The 27,755-nt window shown below is 38.3% G+C and overlaps 1 protein-coding gene and 1 long non-coding RNA gene across 2 annotated transcripts; one reads left to right on the top strand and one right to left on the bottom strand.

Moving 5' to 3' along the window:
- Positions 1-1,447: 1,447 nt before the first annotated feature.
- On the bottom strand, positions 1,448-4,370 carry LOC134385077 (uncharacterized). The gene is made up of 2 exons (XR_010024276.1): positions 3,952-4,370; positions 1,448-1,548 (listed from the first exon to the last, which is right to left on the bottom strand). It is a non-coding gene; the product is annotated as an uncharacterized LOC134385077 (long non-coding RNA).
- Positions 4,371-4,544: 174 nt separating this feature from the next.
- On the top strand, positions 4,545-27,434 carry PSMA5 (proteasome 20S subunit alpha 5). The gene is made up of 9 exons (XM_063107127.1): positions 4,545-4,687; positions 9,040-9,106; positions 15,766-15,892; positions 18,148-18,215; positions 19,093-19,200; positions 19,341-19,399; positions 19,948-20,050; positions 21,301-21,387; positions 27,190-27,434. Exons 1-9 carry the CDS (start codon positions 4,659-4,661, stop codon positions 27,265-27,267), a joined length of 726 nt encoding a protein of 241 aa, XP_062963197.1. The 5' UTR covers positions 4,545-4,658; the 3' UTR covers positions 27,268-27,434.
- Positions 27,435-27,755: the final 321 nt, after the last annotated feature.

The following is a 27,755-nucleotide window of genomic DNA, read 5'->3' as shown; positions in this document are numbered from 1 at the left end:
TTGCTAGGGTATTAAATCCTGTGTCTCAACAAGTGCCCCCAGGTCAATGAATCTTGATGATCCAGGTTTACATTCCAGCTCTCCTGATCAAGCAACCTCAAAATTCAATCCCATAGCACTCCCCTGGTTTCTGCCTGCATATGCTAACTAATTCTTTTAGCTCCTTTGCATATAATCTCTTTATTCCTTTATCAGGCCCAGCATGTTCCTGGATGGGTTATGTTAGTTTTAACTCCAGCTATTGGCCTTGTAGCCAGGAGAGGAGGTAGGGGCAACTCCTGTGTTTCCTTGTGGGGTAGTGACTCTGCAGTATGGGGGTGAAGTACCAGCTCTTACTACAGAGAGGCAGACCACCTCTGCAAGCTTTGAAAGTACAAGGCGGCATGCAGAGCAAACATTCTAGATGTCCCATCCCTTTTTCAGGGTCTCAGGCTTTCCTAACTAGGGCCCTGACCTGCTTTGGCTGCACATTTAAATGTCTCTGGACACCAAGGTCAAGGGTTCACATCCCCTTACCAGCCAGCTGCCAATAAATAAATAAATAAATGTTTGTATGTATATATGTAATGTCTCTGGAGCTCTGTGATTCTAACTATCATGTCCTGAGTCTGCTCAACTGTGTCAGCTTTTCCATTGCAGGAGATAAAAGCCTCTCTGTAAGATACTAAAGAGGCCCTCTGCCATTCACACTCAGCCTTTAACCAAGGAGGACCCTCACTTTCTCATTATCCCTCTTTAGAGTGTCAATACAACTTAGCAGTAACCATACAACTCCACTGTCCTTGTAGGCATTGTTCCCCCCTTATATTTCAAATGCCTGATATTATACTTGCAAGCTTTCCCCTCTATGTGGATATCTTCCCAAGTCACCACTGGTGTAATCTTTAGCAACTGGGTCACTCCCTTGTGTTAGGAAAGGCCCGTGCTCCTATACTACTCAGGATGGCATCGTCTTTGCCCACCAGGTTGTAGATGAGTCAGTCCTGAAACCCCATCTATTATGTTTTCTTGTCTCTCTCTTAGCACCACTTCTGTTAGTTTGGATCCTCTGAGAACCAAATGCCAAGATAGGATTTGACATGTGTATTAGTTTCCCATAACAAAATACTACTGATAAGGTAGCTTACACAACAATTTATTTCTCACAGTTCTGGTGGCTAGAAGTCGAAGATCAAAGTGTTGACAGGTTTGGTTTCTTCTAAAACCTCTCTCCTTGGTTTGCAAATAGCCATTTTCTTGCTGTGTACTCATATGGCCTTTCCTCTGCGTGCGTCCAAATTTCCTTTTTATAAGGACACCAGTCAAATTAGGGCCCACCCTAATGGTTTCAATTTGAACTCAAGCACTTCTTTTAAAGGCCTTATCTCCAAATACAGTCACATTCTGAGATATTGGGGGTTTGGGCTTCAACATCTGAATTTTGGGGAGGATACAATTCAACAACATGTAACATATAACAGATTTATTGGGGGAATATCTGTGAAGGATAAACAGGAAGAGAGCAGGAGAAGGTGGGAAAGGATGTAGATTGAGATACAAATTTGACACCTATAAAGGAGAGGGAAAAGAAAGGATTAGTCAGGCAGTGTCTCAGACTGCAGCACAAGTAAGAAAGTTACCAGCTAGGCTGATGGGTAGTTCTTAAGCCAAAGCTGCCCGTTTCAGGAGTCCCAAATTATGCAGCAATGGGCCTGCATTAGTACTCCTTCCATGCTTAGTCATTGGCCAGGCAGGACTGGTCAATTACTATTTCTTGGGGGGTTTACAAGAATCAAAGCTAGTTAAACCTCCCAATATCCTTGAGTTAAAAACCTTTGTTATTTAAAGATATTCTTATACAATGATTGAGGTAAAAAATCATATATAGGGAAGGAGGCAAATCTAAAACATCTTTATGTGAATAACAAGTTGTAGCTGCTAGAGGTAAATGTGGACAGATGGATGTGGGGAATATAATATTTAAGAAGAGCAAAGGGACCTAGATTGATTTGAAATCATTTTTAAAATTCACCACATACTTTATGCCATTCACCCAGGAATGTCTGACACAAAGTGATCATATGTGATATTTGCTAACAAGTCTCAATATTTATTGAAGTATTAACTTTAACAAACTATTTCATTTACTTCCATTGGAGTGACAAGGCTTTTAAGTTCTAGTTAGAAAAGTATTATGCTTTACTGCAATACAGTTTAGACCTCTGTGTTTCATCTCTAAAATAATTATGGCAGCTTTCAATAACCCTATTTTCCTTTCTTTGCAAAAATGTGCAAAATATTTCTGAGCTCTCAGTCTATGGATGAATGCAGTCTGGGAAGTCCAAGGTCAAGACGCCCCCATCTGGCAAGGGCCTTCTTGCTGCGTCATCCCATGGCAGAAGGCAAGGGAGTAAGAGGATGAGAGAGCAAGAGATTGAATTTGCAGCCTTAAACTCTCTTATAATCTATACTAATCCATTCACGAGCGTGAAGCCCTCATGACCTAAACTACTTCCCATTAGACCCCACCTGTCAACACTGTTGCACTGGGGATTAAGTTTCCAAAACATGCTTTTTGGAGGACACATTCAAACCATAGCAGCATCGCAGTAGCTACCAAGTTGCCAGTTCCCTACTTTTGCTGCCACCACCCAAAGTAAGAGGAGTTCTCTTTTCTGGTTATAGTCTTATAAACGTTTCCTGACCCTTTTTTTCTGTACTTCTTTATAATGTCATTAGGACAGTAACACACTTTCAGGAGTCTTTTTGAAAGTAATAATTTCTAATTTACATACAGTCAGAAATATTAACAAGTTGGGCAATTACAGATACAAAAATAATTCAGTCTAGGGATCAATTCTTACTGGTTTCTTTATTTGGGTAGTGTCTCTAGTCCTACCTGACTATTCTGACACAGTTTATTTTGTTCCAGGACCCTGTGCCTAGTTCCTTTCTCAATTTCTGAGTCTAGCTCATTCTCTCATGTTTTACTACATTCCTTTCCTGTCTGCCTTCTATGGCTTTTATTATTTTCTCAGAGGTATACCTGGCTCAACGTTCATTAAAACAGTTACAGAACATTTATGGCCAAAACATTATGTGAGGTGCTAGATTTTCATGCCGTAACAATCTACTCTCTTGGAAGGAAACAAGATTTCCTTTCTTACCCACAATCAGTTACCTGCAGCTACCCTTCATTTATGCTACATATAGCACAACACATTACCCAGAGGAGATTCCACATGCAAGTACATTTTGTAAGACATTCACTACTGTATCTGATATTACTAGGGGCTGCAGAGCACTCTGCATCCTAGGTGTGCAGGAAATATTAAAAGAAAATACTTTAACATTTTTGTACATATTTAGGGGGTACAGTACGTTGTTTCAATACATGCATATACTGCACAATGATTCACTTAGGGTAGATAGCATAGTTCTGTACATATTAGTCCACCATTTTTCAGGAAATATTATTATACTCAAGTACCTATATAGTACAAGAATTCCTAAAGAGCAGGTATTGAATTTACGACCAACACTTTTCAATAGAAAGCTACTGACAAGCTGACAAGAAAGCTAAAGTTTACCATTCTTTTCTCAGAAATTTAACAGATCCTTGAGGATTGCTACTTGGAATTTCTCCTAGTTTTGTTAGTGCCGAACATCTGATTGGCTGGGGACCACAAAACTCAATTCCTATTGAATTCATAAGTCAGGAACTAAATGGTGGGGGAAACAGATCTTAATACACCAAAAGCATATTTCTACATTTCCCCCACCACTAAAATGCCTTGGTGATTTACAAACTTAATCTAGGACCAAGTATGAACTTAAGAAAGACAAGCCTGGAGTGGTTAAAGACTTGACCAGTGGTATTATATAAACTGGAAATGGAACCCTGGTGTTTCCCTTTCAGGCATTTCTGCCCATTAAGTGACCTCCCCTCTCCACAAGAGCTGGTAAAATTACCTTAACTTTGAGGAAACTTGAAGACTTTCTTACAGACTAAAACCCACCAACATTTCTCAGCAAACGAGCCAGGTTGGCTGAAGCGAATGGACTCGACCACGGTGCCGGCTCAGACCCACTGCAGCGCACCCATTACTGCCCATGTCATGGAGCCCTCGACAGAACACGAAGGAGGAAACCGCGCCAGGGCCCGAAGAGCGGGAAATCCCGCGGAGAGCTGGGTAGGCGGACAGCATGGAGGAAATGCGACCAACGTCTTCTGAAGGGGATTACAGGAGTCGGCGGAAGACACATCAAATCAGGGTTCAGACAGCCCAACTCTCCGTACTAGCTCTCCCAACTGCCAATCTTGGGCCGGGATCACACCTCTTGTGTAACGCGAACTCTCGCCATACGCCTCGGGGCCCGAGTGCCCCTAACAACCATCTGCAATTTAAAGCAGAAGAAAGCCCCCGCCCCTTGTCCCGCCCACTCCGGACCAACCGAGGCCTAGCGGGGAAGAGCGTTAGCCCAATCAATTCGGCGGGAACCACGACCAGCCAATAGGAGGCAAGCACAGGAGGGCGGGCTAAAGAGGTCGCGGGCGCACGCGCAGTTGGGAGCAGGGCCCTAGGTTCTGTGGCGGTGTGGGTGAGCTGGATGTTGGCGGGGTCGTGTTGGTCCTCAGAATCCCTTCGTAGCTGCTGTCGCCTTCCCCCGTTCTCGCCATGTTCCTCACCCGGTCTGAGTATGACAGGTCCGTGCGGCGTGGGGAAGCCGGGTCAGGATCATGGGTGGGCAGGCCCGGGGCCCGGCCGCGGCCTGGGTTCTGCCGTGTCATGGGGAGCTCCAGGAACCCGAGTCTGGCCGGGCCTGGGGATCCCTTGTCCTCCCCAGGCGCTCGCGGTGATTCCCCAAGCTCGACTTGGGCATATCGGCCGCACTTTTCCTACCGCTGAGTCACCTCTGGATCCTAACTTGGTGCGGAAGCGAGAAGCTGGTTTGTGCTGGGGGAAGAAGGCTCAGGGGTTGGGACTCCGACTTTTAACCTAGAGAAGGCCGTGGGTCACTTCCTCCCCCGTTCACCTTTTCGTGCTGAGTACTAATGCCTTTTTTTAAAAAAAGTTAAACGTGCTGCTTGGAAGAATAAGCAACTGGAGACCATTTAGTGGGTTCGTAGTAGGGCATGCTGGGATGTATAGTTTCTGCAAGAGGCGAAGGCAGACTCAGCTATTCCCAGATACATTGATTTAGAATGGTTCTCAGAGATTTCTCATCATGCTGATTCCACTTGACCTAGGTTTTTCTGACTTTTTAAAAACGTTAAAACAAGTTAATTTTAGTGTATGTTGAAGGTCAAATGTAATGTTTTCGAATCAAGGTTGTGAGATTGTGTTTATTTTAGAAAAATAAGTTTCAGGGCTTGGAAATGCTAGCTAATATTAAATTGTACATATTCATGCTGTAGACATTTTAACTTTCAGTTTCTGTTTTGATCAGTTAAGTTTTTACATAGCTATTAAGTTCTTTTAAAAGCCAGGAAAGGCAGACATTTTCTTTGTACTTGGTGGCTTGAGAAGCTGCATTTCTTGTCAAATCTACTTCTATGTTGACTCTGTCAAAGTTCTATCACCTTGGAACTCTTTCTTTTTCATCCTTTTACTGACTCATAGAAGATGTATATGAAGTTTTAAAATTGACGTCTTTTCTTATTGTCCTATAAAAATGAATATTCTGCTCCCAGAGCATTGAAGAGAATCATCTTTAGGTGTTATAATTTTGAGTTGGGGTATGTATGATGGAAATTGTTATCCTTATCAGAAAGCCTTTATTAAATTTTGTTATCATTTACCTAACATATGTATTGATTGCTTTGTGTTATTCATTTTTGTATCTTCCTAAGAGTGACTAAAATACAGTCCTTTATTATTCTCTTGGCCAATGTACTTGAGTGCTTGCTGTGTACAAGGCATTGTTCTAGGCTCTGGTCATAAAGCAATGAACAAAGTCAAGGTCCTTGCACATATGTAGGAGATTGTCTCTTAAAGAACTGTTTACAGGGCCAGCCTGTTACTTACTCACTTGGGAGAGTGTGGTGCTGATAACACCAAGGCCGCGGGTTCAGATCCCTATATAGGGATGGCCGGTTGGCTCACTTGGGAGAGAGTGGTGCTGACAACACCAAGTCAAGGGTTAAGATCCCCTTACCAGTCATCTTTAAAAAAAAAAAAAAAAACTGTACAAAAGTAGCTATAGTTGAGTCAGAAATGTATAACATCATTAGAGGGATTCAAATCAATGCTATGGAAGTTTTGATGAGAGATTGATTGCATTCAATGTTAGAGGATCGTGGAAAACTTCATAAAGGAACTGATATTTAAACTGGGTCTTGAAAAAATAAAATAATTTTTTTAAATGAATAAATAAACTGGGTCTTGAGAAGGAGTAGCATTTTAATAAATAAATGACAGTGAGAGTCAATAGTTTTGAGTCAGAGATTATAGGAACAAAGAAGGGGCAGTGGAAAAGCACAATGCAGGTTTGGGAAAACTTCAGTCTGATTGGCACATACGATACATGTGTGGGAATAGCAGGAGATAGAAAAACAGGATGGTGCTAGATTTTGGGTGGTTTTTAATATGAGCTTAAGGAGTTTGGGTCTTATTTTATAGGCCATTTCACGATGTTTATTTTCATTTAAAAAAGTTACATAACCATAATTATGTTTTATAGAGATTAATTGACTGGATTAGAGGAAAGAGCTAGTGGGTGCTAGTTAGGAGGCTATTACAGTAGTTAGGTGAAAGGTAATGAGAGCATTGAGAACAGAAGGAAAAGTGATGTGTTACTGTGGAGAAGGAATTGCTATGAGTTGGTATGACTTGTCGTATGGATGGATATGGGAGAAGATGGGGAGGAATGAGTCAAATCATGCAGGACTTTCTAGGATGGGGAACTAGGAGATTGGAGGTGTTTAAAAATAAAACCGAAGTAGGAATGGCAGAAGATGAAGCTGATTTTGCAGGGTGGCTGGATTTAAAGAGATAATATTTCAGATTGGAAAATGTAGAGTATTAGGTGCTAATGGAATATCCAAGTGGAGATGATCAGCATGCATTCAGATTAATTGGGAAAGAGGTCAGACTGGTAATAGAGATTTGGAATTTGCAGGTGCTTGGGATGAATGAAACTACTCAGGGAGACAGTAAAGTTTGAGAAAGAGGGCCAAGAGCAGAGCCCATATTAGGGAGGATGTAGTAATATCTCAGTAGGATGAAATTTCTCAATTAGGGTGAAAAAAATACTACAATCACTAGTGCTCTACAATTTACAAAGTTCTTTCACATACTATTTAATTCAGTACTTAATAGTCTTGTGAGAGAGGCAGGACAAGTATTATTTTTTTTTATTTGAGCAACTTAAAGTTAGTAAGTGGCACAACTAGAACTCAATCCTAGGCCTTCTGACCTCAGACTTTTCTTTCGGTGATTTAAAAACTGTTCTTTAGAGCCCTAAACTTCCTTTTAAATGGCCTTAGGGATATTATGTCAGGAGCAAATGTGGGTTGGAGGGGGGTCTGGGATGGTTGGAGTCTTCCTTCACCCCTGATTTGGTCAGAGTGGTTCCCAGAGGCAGTATAGTGAAATAGTTGAGAGTTGTCTCTGTAGTCCGATTGTCTAAATTTTAGTTCCAGCTCTGCCTCTTATATGCTGAGTGACTTTGGGCAACTTATTTAACCTCTCTGTGTCTCAATGTACTCATGTAAAATAGTATCTAGAATACTATTTCATAGGATCATTTTGAGGATTAAATGAGTTAAATCATGTAAAAGCTTTTAACAGTGCCTGGCATATAGTAAATGCTCAGCAGATGTCAACTTTTATGATCTGTTTTATATTTGGGGGTTATAAATATGATTTCTTTTGAAAAAAGAGTTTTTGGTAAAACAAATTTGAAAATACTGTACTTTATATCATGTTACCTGTTATCAAGTCCAGACTACATAAACAAAGGATTGCAGCCATTTTCATTCATTTGTTCATATATTTTTTAAGTGTTCATTGTGTGAAAAGCTTTTATAGCTAAGACCAATCGGTGCCTCTTCTCCATAGGGATTTACAACATACTGGAGCGAGGAAAGGTGGAGAAGTGTCTTAGAGAGAAAAGCAGTTTGGCGTGTGTGTTAGTCTGTTTCTGTTGCTTAAAGCAAAATATCTTGAACTGGGTGATTTTTAAGAAAATGAAGTTTATTGCTTACAGTTTTGGAGGCTGGGAAGTTCAAAGTCCAGGAAACACATCTGGTGAAGACCTTGGTGTTAGCGACAGTGACCCAGGGGTCTCACATGGCAGAAAAGGTGGAGCAGAGAGAGAGAGAGACTCACATGCTCTCCTTTTAAAGCCCTCAGAACCATGTCCGTGACCACTATTTTTAATCCATTCACTATGGCATCATCTTTACAAACTAATCACCTCTTTAAGGGCCCACCTTTCAATTACCATAATAGGATTTCCTACCCACTTAACACAGGTTGGATCAATCTTCAAATACATAAAACTTGGAGGACACAATTCAATCCATATCAGCATGTAATTGGTATACATATCTATTGAATGAATGAACTAGGTTAGGCTTTAGTAACTACATGGATCTCAGTCTATTGCTAAGATAATACTAATTCATAAAATAAGTAGAGAAGTGTACCTGTGGAGAACTTAAAAAGATGGTAATATCAAATGCACATAATGGGAAGAGGATAAGGAAAAATGCACATTTTCTTGGGAATTGCCTGATAGTTTGGGGCATGAATTTGCTGAAGAAATTGGTAAATCGATTCAGGATTGAGGCAGAAAAGTAACCTGTTCTCATTTGATCAGTTTGGGAACACTTTCTGGGAGTAGGACAGAAGTGTTCTATATATAGTTTCCGTTCCCTTGAGAAACCGTCAATGTACAAAAAAATAGCTGCAGATTGTTGTGGGCGAAGTAGAGAATAATGATAACATGCATATCCTGTAGCCATCTGAGCTAGTTGTCAAGGAACTTGAGTTCAGTGTGTATATGAATAGTTTTTTGACAATTTTTAATTTAATTTAATTTTTTTAATTATAGGGGTGTGAATACTTTTTCTCCTGAAGGAAGATTATTTCAAGTGGAATATGCCATTGAGGCTATCAAGGTATGGTAGTATCAAGTAGCATAGTTTTTGAAACTTCTTGCCAACCTAACACTTTGCTGGCAGAACATTTGGAATAAATGTGTTTTAGTCATTCCTTTAGAAAACGTTCCCATATCCCTTTAACCAACCACTATTAATCATTTTTATAACAACTTCAAACCTATCCTAATATCTGTTTTAAAACTTTTTGAGCAGGTAACTGCTTCATAATTATGTAAGTAGCTTTTTCTGAGTTGGGGTGGAGGGACATGTTTGTGTTTATAATCCTTTGGGCTATAAAGAGTGGTGTAAAAGCCCAGAGTTAGTACCTGTATTATCTTCTATATTTTGTTGTCTTGAGCAAATCATGTAACTGATCACCTCTGTATTCTTGTTGGTAAAGTTGTAAATTTGTACTAGACACTTTAGGGACTGAATAAGTTTCTTATTATCTAGTAATATAAAATCAAATAGTTCAAACCAGTATTCCAAAAATTAGGAAGTAAGTTATCTATACCTAAAATTAGTTACCATTTGAGATCTATATTTGTTGGATTATGGGTAATCTAAATTGCTTTTCAACTGGTGGATATTTAAGAAGAAACCGGACAGAAAAACAAAGAGTTGTTTAAATCTAGTGTTGAAAAAGAATCATGGGGAATACTTAAAAGAAAGAAAGAAAAAAGATGTCCAGGCCCCAACCTAGAAATTCTGATTTAGGTTACCTGAGGTAAGGCCCAGGCATCAGGCCCCAGTTATTCTAGTGCCTTATAAGGGTTGAGAATAACTGATCTAGTTCAACCCTTCACTCTCTGCTTGAATCACTTCTATATCGCCATACAGCATAATTGAATAATCTCTATTTATATAGTTCTAGTGACAGAATATTTTCTCACATGATAATTCATTCTGTTTGAAACAGTTCATAATGGTTTGGGAATTTATCCTTATATTGAATCAAAAGTTTAGCTTCTTGAAATTTCCTTCAGTTGGTCCTAATTTTGTTCTTGAACCACATAGGATGTTTAAACTTCATCTGTAAGACAATTCCTCACATAATTGAAGAGAGCGGTTGTGTTTCTGATATCTCCTCTAGAAAGAGTGTATTGGGGAAAATGGTTATATAAGAATCTAGAGAAGGGGAAAGGAGATTCTGATTAGCTAAAGACATGGAAATGAAAGTGGAAGCATTGTGATAGTGGGACAGAAAATGATGGGTCAGCTGCAAGTGCCTATTTCTAGTTCTGATAATTTTTGTCCTGTATTGAACATACATTACTATGAAGTAATGTATGTTTCTTTCAAGCTGTAGCATTTATTTTGAGCCTCAGCGAGACAACAGTTCTCTTCAGGTATGCAAGCCAAGAGTAATCCTCGGTTTTTTGGGTCCTGCTTTTAAGCTTCTTAGGGCTAGTGATTTCCAGATTATCTAGAGGTAATGAGGTGATATCTGATCTCTGTATTCCTAGGTTACTCTAGAATAGAGATAGTGATGTGGCCTTTAATGGATGTGACTTAACCCATGTGAAAATCAGGTGCTTTGGAATTTCCCTGCTTGTTTCCCTGGCAGTTTATGAGTAGCTAGTGAGAAAGCATTTAATAACTGTAAGTGCTATGAAAGGATCTGGAGAACTAAAAATGGCTGACAGGAGAAATTATCACTTGGAGGTCCCGAACGAATGGTATGAATGAGATATAGCCAGCAGAGGCAGGAAAAAAGTGCCTTTAGAGTGAATTTCTTGGGGAAAGGAGTGGAAATCTCTGATAATGTTGAAATTTTTGTATTATATTTATTATCTAGACATTGGTTACTATGCTAGTGAGTTATATTCAAGAAATACTACATAGAGTCAGTTCAAATGTTCCCTCTCTTCTTCCCCCCCCCCAGTCACTACTAAGAGTGGGTAGGGGGAGAAATATAGGTAAAATTATAATATCGAAATATGTGGAGGGAAATGGAAAAAGAGGGTAAGTGTAAAAAGAGAATTATCCTTGATTCTGACAAAATATTCACACAGGTGTAGACAGAATATTGTCTTCTGGAACTTCAAAAATCGTTAGACACATCTTCAAAAAAAAAGACTTCTTGGGCCGGCCTGTGGCTCACTTGGGAGAGTGTGGTGCTGATAACACCAAGGCCACGGGTTTGGATCCCTATATACGGATGGCCGGTTAGCTCACTTGGGAGAGCATGGTGCTGACAACACCAAGTCAAGAGTTAAGATCCCCTTACTGGTCATCTTTAAGAAAAAAAAAAAAAGACTTCTTGTAGTCAAATTGCCTGTTTCTGTGAAACTATTGGTGATGTCATATTGACTAACACAGTATCCCAGCAAAACTATTGTAATGGGAATCAAATTCATTCAAATTTGTTTTAAATTGAAAATCTGCCAGAGAAAGAGACTTGATTTGATATTCTTACATGATTTGAATATCTGTGTGAACCAAAGTCTATGTATGTAGTTTTATATATGTAATATCTACCAAAAAAAAAAAAAAGAAAGAAAGAAAATTATCTTGAATTTTGTTATATTTTATAAAATAGCCTGTCTCAAAAATATTGACCCTTTTTTGGAATTCCAGCCTAGGAAGTTATTTAAGTTTGAGGCTACACTGAACAAGCTGAGAATTTATGCTATGAGTGCACTTCCTCTGCACAATAATTACAGTACTCAGGGACTATTGATATTTTGGAGTGGATGATTCTTTGTTGTGGGAGGCTGTTCTGTGCATTGTAGGATATTTAGCAGCATTCCTGACCACTACCCATTAAATGCTAGTAGCACTCATTCTTCCAGTTGTGACAACCAAGAATGTCTTCAGTCTTTGCCAAATGTCCCTTTGGGGGGCAAAATGGCCCTCAGTTAAGAACCACTCTTCTAGATAAAATTAAAAAGTACATAATGAATTCTGTCCTGCCCTGTTCATTTGGGGATTCAAGATCCAGTATACCATACATAAAACAATTAGAGAACAGCTAAGTGCTAAGTTAAATTTTCTGGCAATGGTTTCTCACTTTATTTTTTAATTTTTAAGGTCTATGTGCATGTAATTTTAGAATCAGAAGGTAAAATAGTTCTATAAACCTTGTAACAAAAACAGCAATCCCTGAGCCCTGCCCCATCTATTTTCATCTTATCAGAGGCAACATTTTAAACTCTTTTGGCTGATAATGTTCTTGGCATTTACCTCCCTCTCTGGAACACACAGACTTATGGCTTTTTTGTTAGGCATTATCCATGGACTTTTTATTGTAGAGGATGGAGATCCCCCCTTTCTTCCCCCCACCACAATTGCCTACTGGGATGGAGGTAGGATAACCCTCTAAATATATGTTACATACTGTATTTCATAATTTTGTTAGACCATTAGTCAACAGTTATATTAGTATGACTATGTAAACGCTATTCACAGCTGAGCCATTTTATAGTCTATGATTATTTTCCTGTTTCTGTACATTATTTTTCTGGAAGTTAATAATTCTCTTTTTCTAAAAACTTGCTTAATTTAATATGTACATATCAATAATTCATCCCCAAAGTCTCTCCAAGTTATGTATACCCTCTCAAAACATTCAGGCACATTAAGTATTTTATTAAGGATTCTTGAAGAAATCTTGGAGCCTTCTGACCTGTTCCAGTCTGAACTGATTCTCTGGGCCTGCTGCACAGTTGAAGACTTAAGATTTTCTGTCAAGATTATTCTAAGGATTTCCTTTATCTCCTCCTTGTGTTAAATCCCATGTCATCTTCTTTTTTGATTTATTCCCTCAATTAAGTAGAACGCATTTTCCAATAGTTTCATAGAAACTATTTTTAATTTCTAAGCTCTTTTTTTTGTTTGTTTTTTGGGTTTTTTTCATATCACTATCTTGTTCTTGTATATGGCTGAAATATCTTTGTTTTTCTTTAGGGATGTTTTTTCTAATTTTTCCTTAATTTTTTTTTTTTCTCCTGAAGTGGTCAGATTCTTTAGAGCTATGCTTTCAAACTGCAAGTCTAGACCCATTAGTGGATGTTGAAATCAATTTAGTGGGTCATGAGGAACATTTCTTTTTTAAGTGGAATGGAGCAGTAGATATCAGAATGCCTTGCCCATAGTATTGGTGAGGGTTTTTTTCATGAAACTTTGTTTCTGTTATATCTACACATTTCTGTTTGTGGGTTTTAGTCAGGATATAAGATGTATTTTTCTTAGTGTGGATTTTGGTCAAAAAGTTTGAAAACTACTGCTCTAGAGAAAATTGCCTCTTCTCATTTTATGCCAGGAAGGTATTTCTGGCTGCTGGCTTCTGAGACCTGAGGGAGGAAAGAAGGTTGGGGTTCTTAACATTAAGTTTCTAAACTTTTACTTAACTCCCCATGTACAGTATAGTACCCCTGCCTTTGACTTTGCTTGGTGTCCCCCAATCCAAGACCTTCTGTTTTACCTTCTTCAGATAATAAGCCTGGAGTCTTCTGCAGGAATGGGGTTGGGGGCAATCATATAGCTTCACAGCTAAAGCTGTAAAGGGGAGGGGAATCTGGGGATCTGTTTCTTAAGTAGACATTGAACTACCTTGCAGTTTTTAGCTCCTCCTTCATTTCCATTTCCAGAGGTCTTTGTTGCCACCATTTCGTTTTGGGGGGTTCCTGTGATCAGGCTGTTTCTTGACTGACTTTTTGTCCATTTTGTAACATCTTTATTGAGATGTAATTCACATACTATAAAATTCACCCATTTAAAGTATTCAGTTCAATGGTTTTAGCATATGCACAGGGCTGTGCGGCCATCACCACAGTCTAAGTTTAGAGCACTTTCGTCATCTCCAAAGAAATCTCATACCCACTACTCCTCATTCTCCATTCTTCTACCTCCCCCATCCATAGGCAACCACTAATTTATTCTATAGATTTGCCTATTCCTGGCATTTTATATAAATGGAATCCTACTATATGTGGCCTTTTGTGAGTGTCTTGATTTTCTTTACTGCTGGTTTAAGATTTGGCTTTTTCAGGTCTGCTTAAGTAAATTATCACTAATCCATCTTCTTTCTAGCTTCAACATTTTTTTGCTGTATCTTCTCCCATTCTCTTTGTCTTAGTAGATTTATGCCTGTTTTTTTTTTTTTTTTTAAGTCTTTAATCTTGTATTAACAGACTTGAGGAAGTAGAGCAAATGTATGCATTCAGTCTGCATCTTTAGGAGTATGAGCACTGTTTTATTTACATAAAAATTTTTGGCAATTCATCTCTTGCAGTTATGCATGTATCTTTTGATTAAGAAAATACACGATGAAAAGCTGGTATACATTTAATAACACTTCTAAATAAAGTCAACTTTATCTACACATTTGAAAAATATGTATGTGTGAGACACGATCATTCATTCAGTCTGCTGACATGTTAAACTTGTCATACATAAAGATTCATGGAATTCTTTGTAATCCTTCATAATAATGGGCTCGCTCTTGGCAGTCATTGCTTTGTAGAACTAACTAAATATGGTGGGAGTTTAGAGAGGAGAATACAGTTATAGAAGGCTTTGTGAATGATGGGTGGAATTTGGAGAGGCAGAAGGTAAGTGTATTCAGGGGAGACAGCATGAGCAGGGGTGCGAGGGTAGGGAATAATATGGATGGAGCAAATGGGTTGATCTATACCTGATGGATTTTAATGGAGAATAATGAGTAATAAAGTTGGAAGGGAAAAGTGATATGGAAGCTTATCGTAACCTCATAAGCTTCCAGGTTATGAGGGCTCTGGAAGCCTATTTGGATTTTGTGTTATAGGCAATATAGGGAAATGTTAGTTCTCAAGAAAAGAAGAAATATAATGAAAATTGCATTTTACTAGCTTAGTCAGGCTGTAACATAAAAGATATATTGGGAGAGGGAGATTAAAGATGGGGAACTAAGTAGGAGGCTATTGATGTAATCTACACATGTAATAAGAATAACTAATATTTGTTCACTTATTATGTGGTAAGCACCATTTTAAGCATTAATATGTTTACCCTTCATGTAGGTATTGTTACTATCATCATTATGCTTATTTTGCAGATAAGGAAACTGAGGCATAGAGAGATAGGTGAGTAGGATAGTGGAATGGAGATAAAGAGATGAGTTTACACTATATTTTGGACTGCTAGTGACCTTGGATGATTAAATTAATATTTTTATGTTGTTGGTGGTGATGGTAGTGTTTTTTTTTTCTTTTTTTTCCTTTTCCTCCCTCCCTCTTTCTTTTCTTCTCTCTTTCTCTCTCTCTTTCTAAATTACTTTCATGAGGTCACATAGGTTTTGGAGAATATCATCTTTTGAGACAGACCAAGATAGATAGCAGAAGTGAAATATGACATGGTCCAGGAAAAAATTAAAGTTTTATTACTTTCTTGTCTGCTGTGTTAGAATTTTAGAATCCCCCCACCCCACCGCCAAGTGTTGGCATTAGGGTGGATTATTTTTCAGATGTTTTAAACACCTTATCGAACTTCCTCTTTAGAAGCACAAAATTCTATAAATCAATGTTCTTGCTCTTGACAGAAACAGTGTATTACTTATTAGGGTGCTTCTTGTTCTCTCACATACAAGATATGGCTGATTGAAACTTATCTTGTGAAGATGTACAGAGAGATTTCTGGTGAGTATGTGAGACTGTTCTTTGATCTGTACATGGTAACCATAACATATTTCTCTTTAGCTTGGTTCTACAGCCATTGGGATCCAAACATCAGAAGGTGTGTGCCTAGCTGTGGAGAAGAGAATTACCTCCCCACTCATGGAGCCCAGCAGCATTGAGAAAATTGTAGAGATTGATGCTCACATAGGTAAGGAGTTGCAGAAGGCTGTTCTATAGGATCTGGCCTGGATTAATTAGTCTTCTATGATGTTCCAAGGGAGGTTCATGAGGTGAATGCCCTATCCCCTTGTTAGCAATCATTTTCCAGGCAGCAGGCCGGTGTGCATAACTTTAGAAGTAGGTAGCAGTTGCAGGACTTATTAATGTTTAATCTACTCCCAGAAGTACCTTTCTCCCTCAAATGTAGACTTGGCATATGTGATGGTTGTTGAAATATGTAAAGGTTGAATCATAGGCCAGTGTCTTATGATGGTTGGGACTTCATTGATGTGTAATGTTAGCTGTAATAGGAGGCCACCAGGAGCAGAGGATCATACGTGGGAACCCAGGGTATCCACTAGAAAAGAGGAATTTTCAATGATCTTTGGAGAAACTAAAATTCAGAGAGTTGTAAGAATAATAGGTTTTGACTGGATCAGTCTTCTTCAGTTTTCACATTTATCTTTTTACTCCTTGTCTCCTCCCGCCCCCCTTTTTTTGGTCTTTATTATAATTCTCCTGCCTTGACTTCTGACATCATTGTAGCATTACAGGGTGAGTAGTTCTGCTTACGTATAGCATGGCATTCTAGTTGGCTATCCAAATTTTCTTAACCTATCTAGTCATCTAATTCGTGAAACATTGGTAAAATAATTAATTGCTTGAAGGCGTCAGAACCAAATGCTGTGGTGACTCTGGAGCTTGATATTATTTCTTTTATAAATAAAGAAACTGAAATTTAATCTTTTAAAATTAGAACATTATGTCTCCTTTATCTCACGTCACCTGTTTTTTAGAGGTAGGTCTGTGTTCATTCAACAAACTGAGAACCTCCAATGTGTGAGACATTATGTCAGGGACAGAGAGAGGAATAAGACATAGTCCTTGTCTTCCAGGAGTATACAGTCTAATTATGGAGGTGGACATGTGAATAAGAAAAAGCAGTTATGTGATAGGGACATTAAGAAAGCCTCTAGTGTGTGCTCAGTAGGGGTACAAAGGAGGAATAGTTTTGCATTTTGCTGGGAGTCAGTGGGGCTTTCAGAAAATGATTCCATGAAGGTGATGCTTGAGCTCAATTTAATTCTGAAAGACAAGGAGGTGTTTACCAGGTGAACAAGTGTCTGGGTATGGCAGAGGAGAGCATTCTAATCTGAGGAAATAGAGATGAGCAAAGCCTTGGTGGTGTAAAATATAAAATACCATGGCACAGGCAGTTTGGTATGTCTGAGAGGTTAACTGTGGCAAGAAATGAGTCTGAAAACAGAGAGTAGAAGGCCTTTTTTACCATGCTGAAGAGCTTGAACTTGATCCTTTTGCATTGATGGGAAAGGTTTTAAGCAATGAGGTATTATGATTAGAAAAACCGTTCTGATAAAAGTGATAAGGGTAGACTGAAGGGAGCTGAGACTGGAGGCAGGGAGAACAGTTAAGAAACTTTTTTAATAGTCCAAAGAGATGATGAGAGCTTTAACAAAGGCAGTAGCCAGAGAATGGAGAGAAAGGGACTAATGCCAGACAGTTTAATCAGATAGAGATTGACAGAAGTTGGGATCTGATTGGTTGTGAGGGACAAGGAAGAAGATGGGGTCTAGAAGGGAAATAAGATGAGCTGAGTGTGTGGTATATCCAAGTAGATATATTAAAGGAGTCATTTGGCTTTACAGGTCTGAAACTCAGGAGAGAAACCTAGGCTGGAGATTCAGATTTGAATCATGGCATATGAAGTAACAGTTACAGCCATGATCTTGGCATCTCGGACCATAAGGCAAACTTTCTAATATAACTAGTTGGTTTGAGTTTGGGACAGAGAAAAGAAAAGGCTTTCGATTCTATTCTAGGGTCTAGGGCTTCCATTGTAGCCCATAGTAAAATAAAGAAATATTTCTTTATTTCTTAGGTTGGAACATTAGTGTTTGCTTAGTTCAAAAGTGCGTCGTGGTCTACAAAGAGTGTTTAAGGAAGTAATATGTGGGAATTCATGTTTGGTTAGCTGCTCTTCTCTGTCTCCTGTCTTATTTCCTGGACTTCTTTGTCATTGCGGATGGTTTTTTAAAATTTGTTTGTAGCATCACTATACTTGGGTTCAGTTCAGATAATTTCCCGTCTAATCTATTGGGTATATTGCTGTGGGATTGCTGAATGCCTCCCATAGTTCCACTGCAGTATTTCAGTATTTCTTGAGTGGACAAAAGAGTTCTATAAGAATCTGGCCACTGCGTCACTGTTGCTTTTACATTGCAGGTTGTGCCATGAGTGGGCTAATTGCTGATGCTAAGACTTTAATTGATAAAGCCAGAGTGGAGACACAGGTAAAATGCTTGAGTTCCTTGTTTAGTGATGATATAACTGCCTGGGCTGTATTGCAGGTATCTGTCAATATTAGATGTGGCTCTTCGGAGTGATTTTGTATAGAATACCCGGATGTAACTTCCTGGGGCTTGGAGTTTAGCCATCCAACCATTGCACAAGGAAGCTCTTGTCAATAGTGCTGACAGTCTCTTGCTTCTTTTGGATTTGTCTAATGTAAAGCATGTATTGCACTGCATTCTGTTCCATAATTGAATGTCTGTGGGAGCACCATGGCAAGAAGTAGTCATAGTTAAAGGACTTCTCCCCCCAACTGCCTTTGCTACCAGGCTTGCAAGTAACAGCTCTCCTCTGGTAAGCAATGATTTGTACCAAGTGACAAATACTGGTGAGGATTGCTTTTTTTTTTTTTTTTTTTTAAAAAACTGAATACCTGTTGCCTGGAAAAGCTAGTAAGAAAAAAAATATCTCATGGTAAAAATGCTTGTATTTATTTGCAAGTTGGCTGCCAGTACCTATGTAAGAATAAATCATTTAATTTAAAGACCAACAGAATGATAAGATAGGGTTTTTGAGGGAAAGTGGCACTCAGCTGTCAGCATTCACTTTGTGAAAAGAATAAACTTGGTGCTTTGAGGGACCTGTTTTTCAAGGGAGTAATCCTCTAGTCCATCATTGCTTAGAGTCCTTTTCATATGTTTATTTGCAGAGCTATTTCTGTTCCTCTTTCAGTCCCAAGTTCTCATGTTTAATGACAAGAAAAACATGCTGAGCCTTCAGTTTCCAACCACAGTTCAAAGGGACGTGTATAGTGGGATGGTGGGCAGCTTTCATGCCTTTGTTTTTAGAAGGATGTACTATGTTCTGTTTTTCCTCTAGAACCACTGGTTCACCTACAATGAGACAATGACAGTGGAGAGTGTGACCCAGGCTGTGTCCAATCTGGCTCTACAGTTTGGAGAAGAAGATGCAGATCCAGGTGCCATGGTGAGTGTGATGCTTGTGTCGTTTTCTTACTGTTCTATTGGACTTAGGATGTTCGTCCTCTGAACATATCTTTCCCAGCCCCTCATACCCCCCTTACTTCATAGCCACTAATCTTAATACCTTTTATATTTTGGTTCTAGTCTCGTCCCTTTGGAGTAGCACTGTTATTTGGAGGAGTTGATGAGAAAGGACCCCAGCTGTAAGTACCATTTTGCCACTTTTCGTCTTGCTTTTTGAGGGGGTGGGGACTGGTAGTTTGAATCAACTGAGAAGATTGTTGCAGAATTGTGAAAAAAAGAAGGTCTTCTAAGTCTAAAGTTCAGTGATTCTGTGCTGTTTATACAAACAAATTTGGGATTCCATGAAGAACTCCCATTGGAACCAGTGCTAATTCTGGAAAGAATTAGAAATAACTCTGTTAATATGTCAGCATAGATTGCAGAGCTTTGCTTTGGAATGTTGATCTGATCTTCATCCTCAAATATTACTTAGATAGGCATACTATCTATACTATACTATACTTCTCTTTTAAATCCCTGGGGAAGTTACTAATTTTCTTACACACCTTTTAAAAGATCTGGTTTGTCCAAACATGGAACATCTTTTGGGTCTGTGCCTCAGTATTTCAGTGGCATTTTCTGGCTGCAGGGCCAAGCATTTACACTTTTTTTAAAGTCAGATGTCTGTTACATAAAATGCCACCACTCTTAAGCATTATAATCCTCTTCTTTTTGGGGGGTTTTGCAGGTTTCATATGGACCCATCTGGGACCTTTGTACAGTGTGATGCTCGAGCAATTGGCTCTGCTTCAGAGGGTGCCCAGAGCTCATTACAAGAAGTTTACCACAAGGTAATTAAGTATTCTAACAACTTTTATTTTACTATTATTTTTCTAAATCAAGGTATAGTTTACATATAATAAAATGCACAGACCTTAAAAGTTCAGTTTTATGAGTTTTGACATTTGCATATACCCTTAGAACCTAAAACAAGATGTAGAACATTTCACATCACCCCCCAAAAATGCTCACCCACTTTCCAGTCAGTCTCCTTCCCTTGCCATCATGTTTACCACTATAGATTAGTTTTGTCTGTTCTTGTACTTTTTATAAATGGAATTATACAGTTTGTTTGTTTTTGTTCAACATAGTGTTTTGAAATCCATTCATGTTGTATCGATGTAAGTTGAGTATTCCTTATTTGAAATGCTTGGAACTGGAAGTGTTTTGGATATCGGATGTTGGAATATTTGCATACTTACAGGTTAAGCATCCCAGATCCAAAAATCCAAAATCTGAAATTCTCTAATGAGCATCTACTTTGAGTGTCATGTTGATGCTTTGAAAGTTTTGGATTTTGGGAGCATTCTGGATTTTCGGATTTGGGATGCTTCATCTATAGTTAGTTCTTTTTATTGTTGAGTAGTATACCATAATATGGATGTACCACAGTATGTTTATCCTCTATCCTTACAGCTTTACTTAGTAGTTTATACTTCCTAGTCTGGCTCTTAAAGCAAGTGCACATTTGGCACTTTCTTTGTGGGATGGGCAGGTTTGGTTTGGAGTAATTCATTAGTGTGGTTGAAGGCTGCCATACTTATGCAGGTGGTTCATACAGGGAAGCCTACTCTCATCAACCCCTAATAGTATTGATTTTCCATGTGGAGGAAATTAGGTGCAAAATGGGGTTAAAAAAAAAAAAAAAGATTTTTAAACCATTGGGCTACCTTCTTAGATCATTTGGGCATTATTATTCTCAGGATATCACCTATATACTATTATCTTCTACATTAAAAGAGAAATTCAAATGTATACTAGAGAAGTGTAGCCCTTTCCCCTTCTTCAAAGATCACTTACTGTATGAAAGTTGGCGACTTTGTTGTAGCTGAAAATAAGGCATTTTTTTCCTCTGAATAAGTCCATTCTACTTATTTATAACTTACTTGAATTCTGGAAACACTTGCAATGCACAATACTAATTAAATGTTTGATTTATTAATATTTGCTAAATAATTTCTTCAGGGAGATAAAGGGGGAATCTCTGATGGAAGGAGGGATTATGTATAATGGCTCATCTTCACACCCTCTTTGTTTCTAGTCTATGACACTGAAGGAAGCCATCAAGTCTTCACTTATCATCCTTAAACAAGTAATGGAGGAGAAGCTGAATGCAACTAACATAGAGGTATTTTTCTGTTTTCTGTTTTTTTTTATTCAGATATCATAGCTCCCATTGCTGAAGATTAAGTAGATTAAGAATATCACAGTTTTGTATGCTTAGTTCTTGAGAAGTTATTGATAGCCTTCGAATGATAAGCAGCTTTAGTAAAGTGGTGATGGCACAAGGCAGAATTCAGTGAGTTAAAGAGTGAAAGGGAGATGATAAAGAAGAGAAAACAAGAGTACGCTGCTTTCTCAAAAAGTTTGATTATTGTCAGCAAAAGGCAGCATTAAAAAAAACGATTTTTGTCTTTTTAAGGATGGGGAAAGACTTGAAATAACTTTTGTAAACTGAGAAGAAACTAGTGGATAGAAAAATGTTAAAAGGAAAAGTTAGGGGCTGACCCCGTGGTGCACTCGGGAGAGTGCAGTGCTGGGAGCACAGCAGCGCTCCCGCTGCGGGTTCGGATCCTATGTAGGGATGGCCGGTGTGCTCACTGGCTGAGCGCGGTGCGGCCGGTCACAAAAAAGACAAAAAAAAAAAAAAGGAAAAGTTAGATAGTGAGGGAAAAGTTCTAGAAGAGGGAAGGCATGGTACAAATGAAGGAGTTGGTCTAGAAGTAAAATTCATTCAGCATCATATTGAGTACCCACTATATGATACATACTATGCTAGGTGCCAGGGATACAGACACAGAAAATCCATTTCCTATTCAGGTGGTATACTGTGTAGTGTAGGGGGCATACAGACATTAAGAGCTTGGGGTGATACTTCTATAACAGCAGTAAGAATAGATTGCCATGAGAATATTATAACTTAGACTAGGGCACTAGGAAAGCTTCCTAGAAGAGTTGATGTCTGGAGAAGGGAATAGAAAGGTATTCCAGGCAGAGGGAATAGCATGTACAAAGGCTCAAGGATATAAAAATAACATTGTGCATAAAAGGGAACCTTGAGGGTTTTGTCTGACTGCTGGGGTATGGGATGTATGTAGCATAGGAGGATGGCAAGAGATGAGACTGGAGAGGCATGGACCAGATTTTGAATGTTCTTATTTCGAATGCTGAGAGTAGATAGGAGAAAAGGAGGTAATGATGAGTAAAGATAGGTAAGCTTGGAGATAAATTGGGAGAGGTGTCCTATATTTCCCTCGTGATTGTTAGGTCATCTGCTGAGGAGTGAATACAACAGTGAAGGAGAATGGGAAATATTTGGAAAAGTCATTATGGGTAGGGAAAAGGGAAGACAGGGATGAGTAAAAGGAGTGCTGGGCCACATTAAAATACTAGCTGAGACTGGAATCACAAAACAAATTGTTCTGAAAAGTCAGGATAGAGGTAACCTCTTTGAAGGTATGGTATATATATATATTATTTTTGAATTAAAAAATATTTTAAAGGTCAACTGAGGCTATAATCATAAACCAGTAATTAAACCAATCAGCTCTTACCAGGCTCATGAGAAAATGGATGGTTGGATTAATCCCTAGTAGAGGATTGAGCTGTTAAGGACAGAAGAATGGAGAGTACTGGAGAGTGTTGGTGAATGTCTCACTAAGAGAGCCAGGTTTCATAGGCTGCTGTGACAGGGGCAAAATAGGATACTGAAATAGGGTGCTGGCCTAGAAGTGGGAGGGTCCAAGAAGAGGAGCTTGAGAGAGGATGGTGGGAGGTGGTTGGCTTGCTTCTTGAGCAGTAATGGAGACGGGGGTTTAACATAGTTTCTGAATGGAAAAACTTTGTAAGAACAGTGTTTTTTCACCTTCTTAAAGATTTGAAAATACTTTCCCTTCTTGCCAATCTCTGAGACGACATGGTGCAACAAATGCAACATACTCCCATCTTGAGTCTTAGGAGGGATATTGTTAGTATCTTTCAAGTACTTTGTTTTCTTTGGTACTGAGTAGGGTCTCCGCATTTCTGCTAAGACAATCTCCTTGCCACTTCAGAGGAATTTAAATGTAGCTCCGTTGGTTTCACAATGAAAGCTCTAAGGCCTGTTTGGTTCAACTGCAACTGCAAAGATATTTTCTAGTTCATTCAGTTTCAGTGCCACTACAGTGTTGCTTTGAAAAGAGCATCAGGTGTGTCTCATCCAGGGTCTATCATTAACCACGTTAACCTCCCTAACTATAGTTTTCTTCATATTAAAAATGGGGTACTTCCACTTGTCCAAGACTAAATACTCCACCAATGCTCTAACTCATGGTGTCCAAACCTGTCTGTCCATAAGAGTCTTTGGAAATGAGTCTTGTGGTTTTGAAAGCTGCTCGGGTAATTCTGATGGTCAGTGTAAGGGAGGATTTGGAAGCCACTGTTTTAGAGCCCTTCCTCCTCCATCTCTTTTGGGTCCTTTCTCCATCAGTTGTCCCTTAGATCTCCTGCCTGTGAATTGCTTCCCCCCACAAAAAAAAAATATCCAAATTGTATCTTTCTTTAAAGAAAAATCATGTTTATTAACACCTCCCTCTACTAAGTGTCCCACCTGCCTTTTTTAAGAGATCAACTTTGTTGAGGTATAATTTACATACAGTAAAATGAACCTATTTTAAGTATGTAGCTTGGTGAATTTTGATGAATGTATAACTCCTGTATCTGCCACCACAATCAAAATGTAGAACATTTCCACCCTCCCAGAAATTTCCCTCATGCCCCTTTGTAGTCACTCCCCCTACCACTGACCTGCTTTTTGTTACTATAGGTTTTGTGTTCTAGCATTTCATATAAATGGAGTCATACAATGTGTACTCTTTTGTGTCTAACTTCTTCCACTCAGCATAATGATTTTCACATTCATCCATGTTATGTCTATCAGTTGTCTCTTACATTTTATTGCTGAGTGCTATTTTATCCATCCTATTTTTTAACCTTTATTGCGAAGTCTCTTCCAAACAGAATCTATATTCAGTATCTCCACCGCCTCACCTCTCATTTATTTCTTAATCACTACCATTTGTTTTGGCTCTTACTATTAACACGAGACTGCCCCTTGCTAAGATAACTCCTGTTTGTCAGATTTCATGGTCTCTTTTTGGAACTATTATTTCACCTTTCTGAGGTATTTATTTCAAATTTGATAATTCTAAAATTAAAATTATTATCTTTCCTGAAAATCGTTTCTTCTCATATTTCTAATCCTGGTTGATGACACCACCAGTGCACTTGTCATTCACACCAGAAAACTGGAAGACTAATTTCCTTTCCCGTCACAAAATCGTGTCTTTGCCTTCTTATAAATAGCTCTGATATCAATGCCTCTTCTCCATCCCTAGTCCCAGTGCTGCCTTTTGTTCAGGTCCTCATTTTTCTCTTGCCTTGTATTTTTTCAGAGTTCTCCTAGTCTTCCTGCCTCTAGCCTCACCTTCCTCCATTTCAATCCATTTTTTCCTTGTTGTGCTACTAAGTAGCACTTTTGATCTAATCTATATTTGATCTTAATTGTTCTCCACTTAAAAAATCTTCTCTGACTCCTACTGTCTACAAGATAAATTTCAAACTTCATGGCATAATAATTCACTACTTATTTAGTCATATCTTTAATCTTTTAGGCACTTTGCTAAGCACTTCACATGCAATTATTTCTTTTAATCCTCACAACAACTCTATGAGATACGTATTCCTACTTCCATTTTACAGAGGAGGATACTGAGGCTTTGAGAGGGTAGGACCTTGCCCCAAATAACAGAACTGGTAAATAGTGGAGTCAAGATTTGAACCCAGATCTGATTTTAGGTCCTGTACTTTTAACCACTTTAATATAGTATCTCCCTAGGAGCTCTGACCCCCTACTCCCTCTCCATTTTTTCTTATATCCTATGTTCAACCTCTGCTCTAGCCAGAGTTATTTTCAGTTTTGCAAATATGAGTACATCATGTTGATTCATGCTTCTATGCATTTGCACATTCAGTCTGCCCTTCCCCTCTTTGACTGTTAGACCCATTCTCACCATGCTTTAATGTACGACTCAAAGGTTGCTTCTTCTTGAAGCCTTTCTGGACATTTCCCCAGATCACTCTTACATATGCTTAGCTCTATTATAACACTTACCTGACATTGAAAGCCTTTGGCATCTAGCACCCTTAGTAAGTAAGACAGACTTTCTTCATCTTTGGATCCCTAGTCCTTAGTATAACTGTAACTAGTACACATGTGCTTAGTAATTAATTATTAATGGAATAAATGAAAGAAAATAACTCTTGTATCTGCCTCACAGAGGTTTTTTGAAAGTGAGATAATAGAAAAGTATCTTTCATATTTATTATGTAAATACATTTACATTATGCAAATTAAGGGGTTATTTTTACTCGTCTAGTGATGAGTAACTTCCTGAATGCAGTACTTGGATCAAATCCTTTTAGTATTAAGCAATTTAATATTAATTCTGGGTCTATAGGACTGTTCTATTAAAGTTTGCCTGGTCTGTTTTTTGGCCCCTGTAATGTTTTGAGAAGGCTAGCTTCTGAGCTCTGAGTGACCTGACAGATCTGTAAGCCCTCACTCTTCTCTAGTTTGTTTACCTTATGTCTATCTTCGTGTCATTGCTCATCAAGTAAAGATATTACACCTTAAGAGAAGTGGTATTAACATCCATATTTTTAAATATCCTTGGAATAGAATTCAGTCTATATGGACAGAGTAAATAGTTTACATATATTTTGCAAATATATTTGGGACTGTGCTGATATTTCATGTAATTAGATATGTCTTTTGGGAGAATAAAGTCTGTTCCCAGACCTGATCATCAGATGTCTTAAGATGTGTGGGAGTCTTTTTCTGAATTTTACTTATAGATGAGGCAGAAAATGATAAGCATCACATAACTGAATTATGCTAATTATGTCTGCCAACTTTCTAATTATCTTAAATATCAGTAATGAATATTATGAAAAAAAAGTCTAGTATGTTTAATCTTAAAATTTTTTTAAAAGTCATTATAAAGAAATATTAAAAACAAATTAAGCACAAAAGCTTTTGAGGCAAATGGCACCTATTCCTCAGTATTGCCCCAAATGTGGGATTATGTGATCACCAGAGATAATGGAAAACCTGGAGGTTTAGTTAAATTTGAAATTAACCATCTTCTGGCCCTAGTTTTTTGTTGCTTAAATAGATTATAATCTAGATTGCTGGTTATAACTGATATCTTCGGTCACAACTGATTTCCTATGCCAGTGTTAATGGAATCTTTTCCTGGCCAGTTCTTTTAAAAAATAAACAAACCTTGTTGTTCAATTGCCACACGGATAATTTTAGAGAAAATACCAACGATAATGGTTAACAATTATTTAGTGCTTATTATGTTCTAGCCACTGTTCTAAGCACTTTACATATATTAACATTTAATCCTTATAACTACTCTGAGTTAGGTATTATTATTATTCCCATTTTACAGATGAGGAAAATAGAAGCACAGAGTGACCAAGTTAGCTAAGAGCACTACATAAGCTCAATTTGCAGGTATATAAATATACTTTAAATATATTGCTAAAGGAAACTTTAACAGAAAAAAGTATTGACATCATGTACTTTGCTGCTGCTTTTGTGATCCTTGTTGAAATAACTTCAAGGAGTGATGATGATGCCAGGCATTTGGTTGACTGTTATGTGGGGGTTAACCTCAAAGTAGAAAATTTGGTCAATAAGAATTTTTATTTTGGAATCAGAGAGGTATTTTAGGGACCTGCTGCCTGGAAAGGTTATCCCCGGGACAGCAGATCCCTTAGTTCCTCATGAACAGCTGCATCACCAACATAGCTTCTCCTGACCATCATTCATCAGAAGAGTAATTGAGCCTAGCTTATTAACCTTTGTCTGTTTTCCTTCCAGTTAGCCACAGTGCAGCCTGGCCAGAATTTCCATATGTTCACAAAGGAAGAACTTGAAGAGGTTATCAAGGACATTTAAGGAAGCTTGATCCTCAGAACTTCTCTGGGACAATTTCAGTTCTCCTAATTGCCCTTAAATTTTATTTCCAGCTCCTATTCCTTGGAAAATCTCCAGTGTATGTGCATTTTTTTAAACGATGTCTGTACATAAAGGCAGTTCTGAAATAAAGAAAATTTTAAAATATTTGTTAATAGACTATTCTCTTATAATGTACTCTTTTGTTTGAAATGCTTAGGTTAGCAGGCCAAAAGGATGGAGTTATTAATATCCCTATCTTATGAGAGTGTCTGTTCTAAAATTAATTGTTTTAGTGGCTTTCTGCAACAGCCAACTATATCCGTGGATCCCTTGGTGTTGACAAAGGAACTCAAACTAGTCCAGCTCCTCCCAGTGGTTAATAGATGTTAATACCACTGTAAATCCATTTCATGTCTGTAGTATCTCTTGAATAAATATGTATTTTTGCTACTTTTCTTTTATGAAGGAGATGCTACTAACAGACCATC

The sequence above is a fragment of the Cynocephalus volans genome, chromosome 8 (genome assembly GCF_027409185.1).
Source record: "Cynocephalus volans isolate mCynVol1 chromosome 8, mCynVol1.pri, whole genome shotgun sequence".
NCBI lineage: Eukaryota > Metazoa > Chordata > Mammalia > Dermoptera > Cynocephalidae > Cynocephalus > Cynocephalus volans.
Note: the sequence above shows the minus strand (reverse complement) of the source record. Positions and strands in the feature narration are given on the sequence as shown.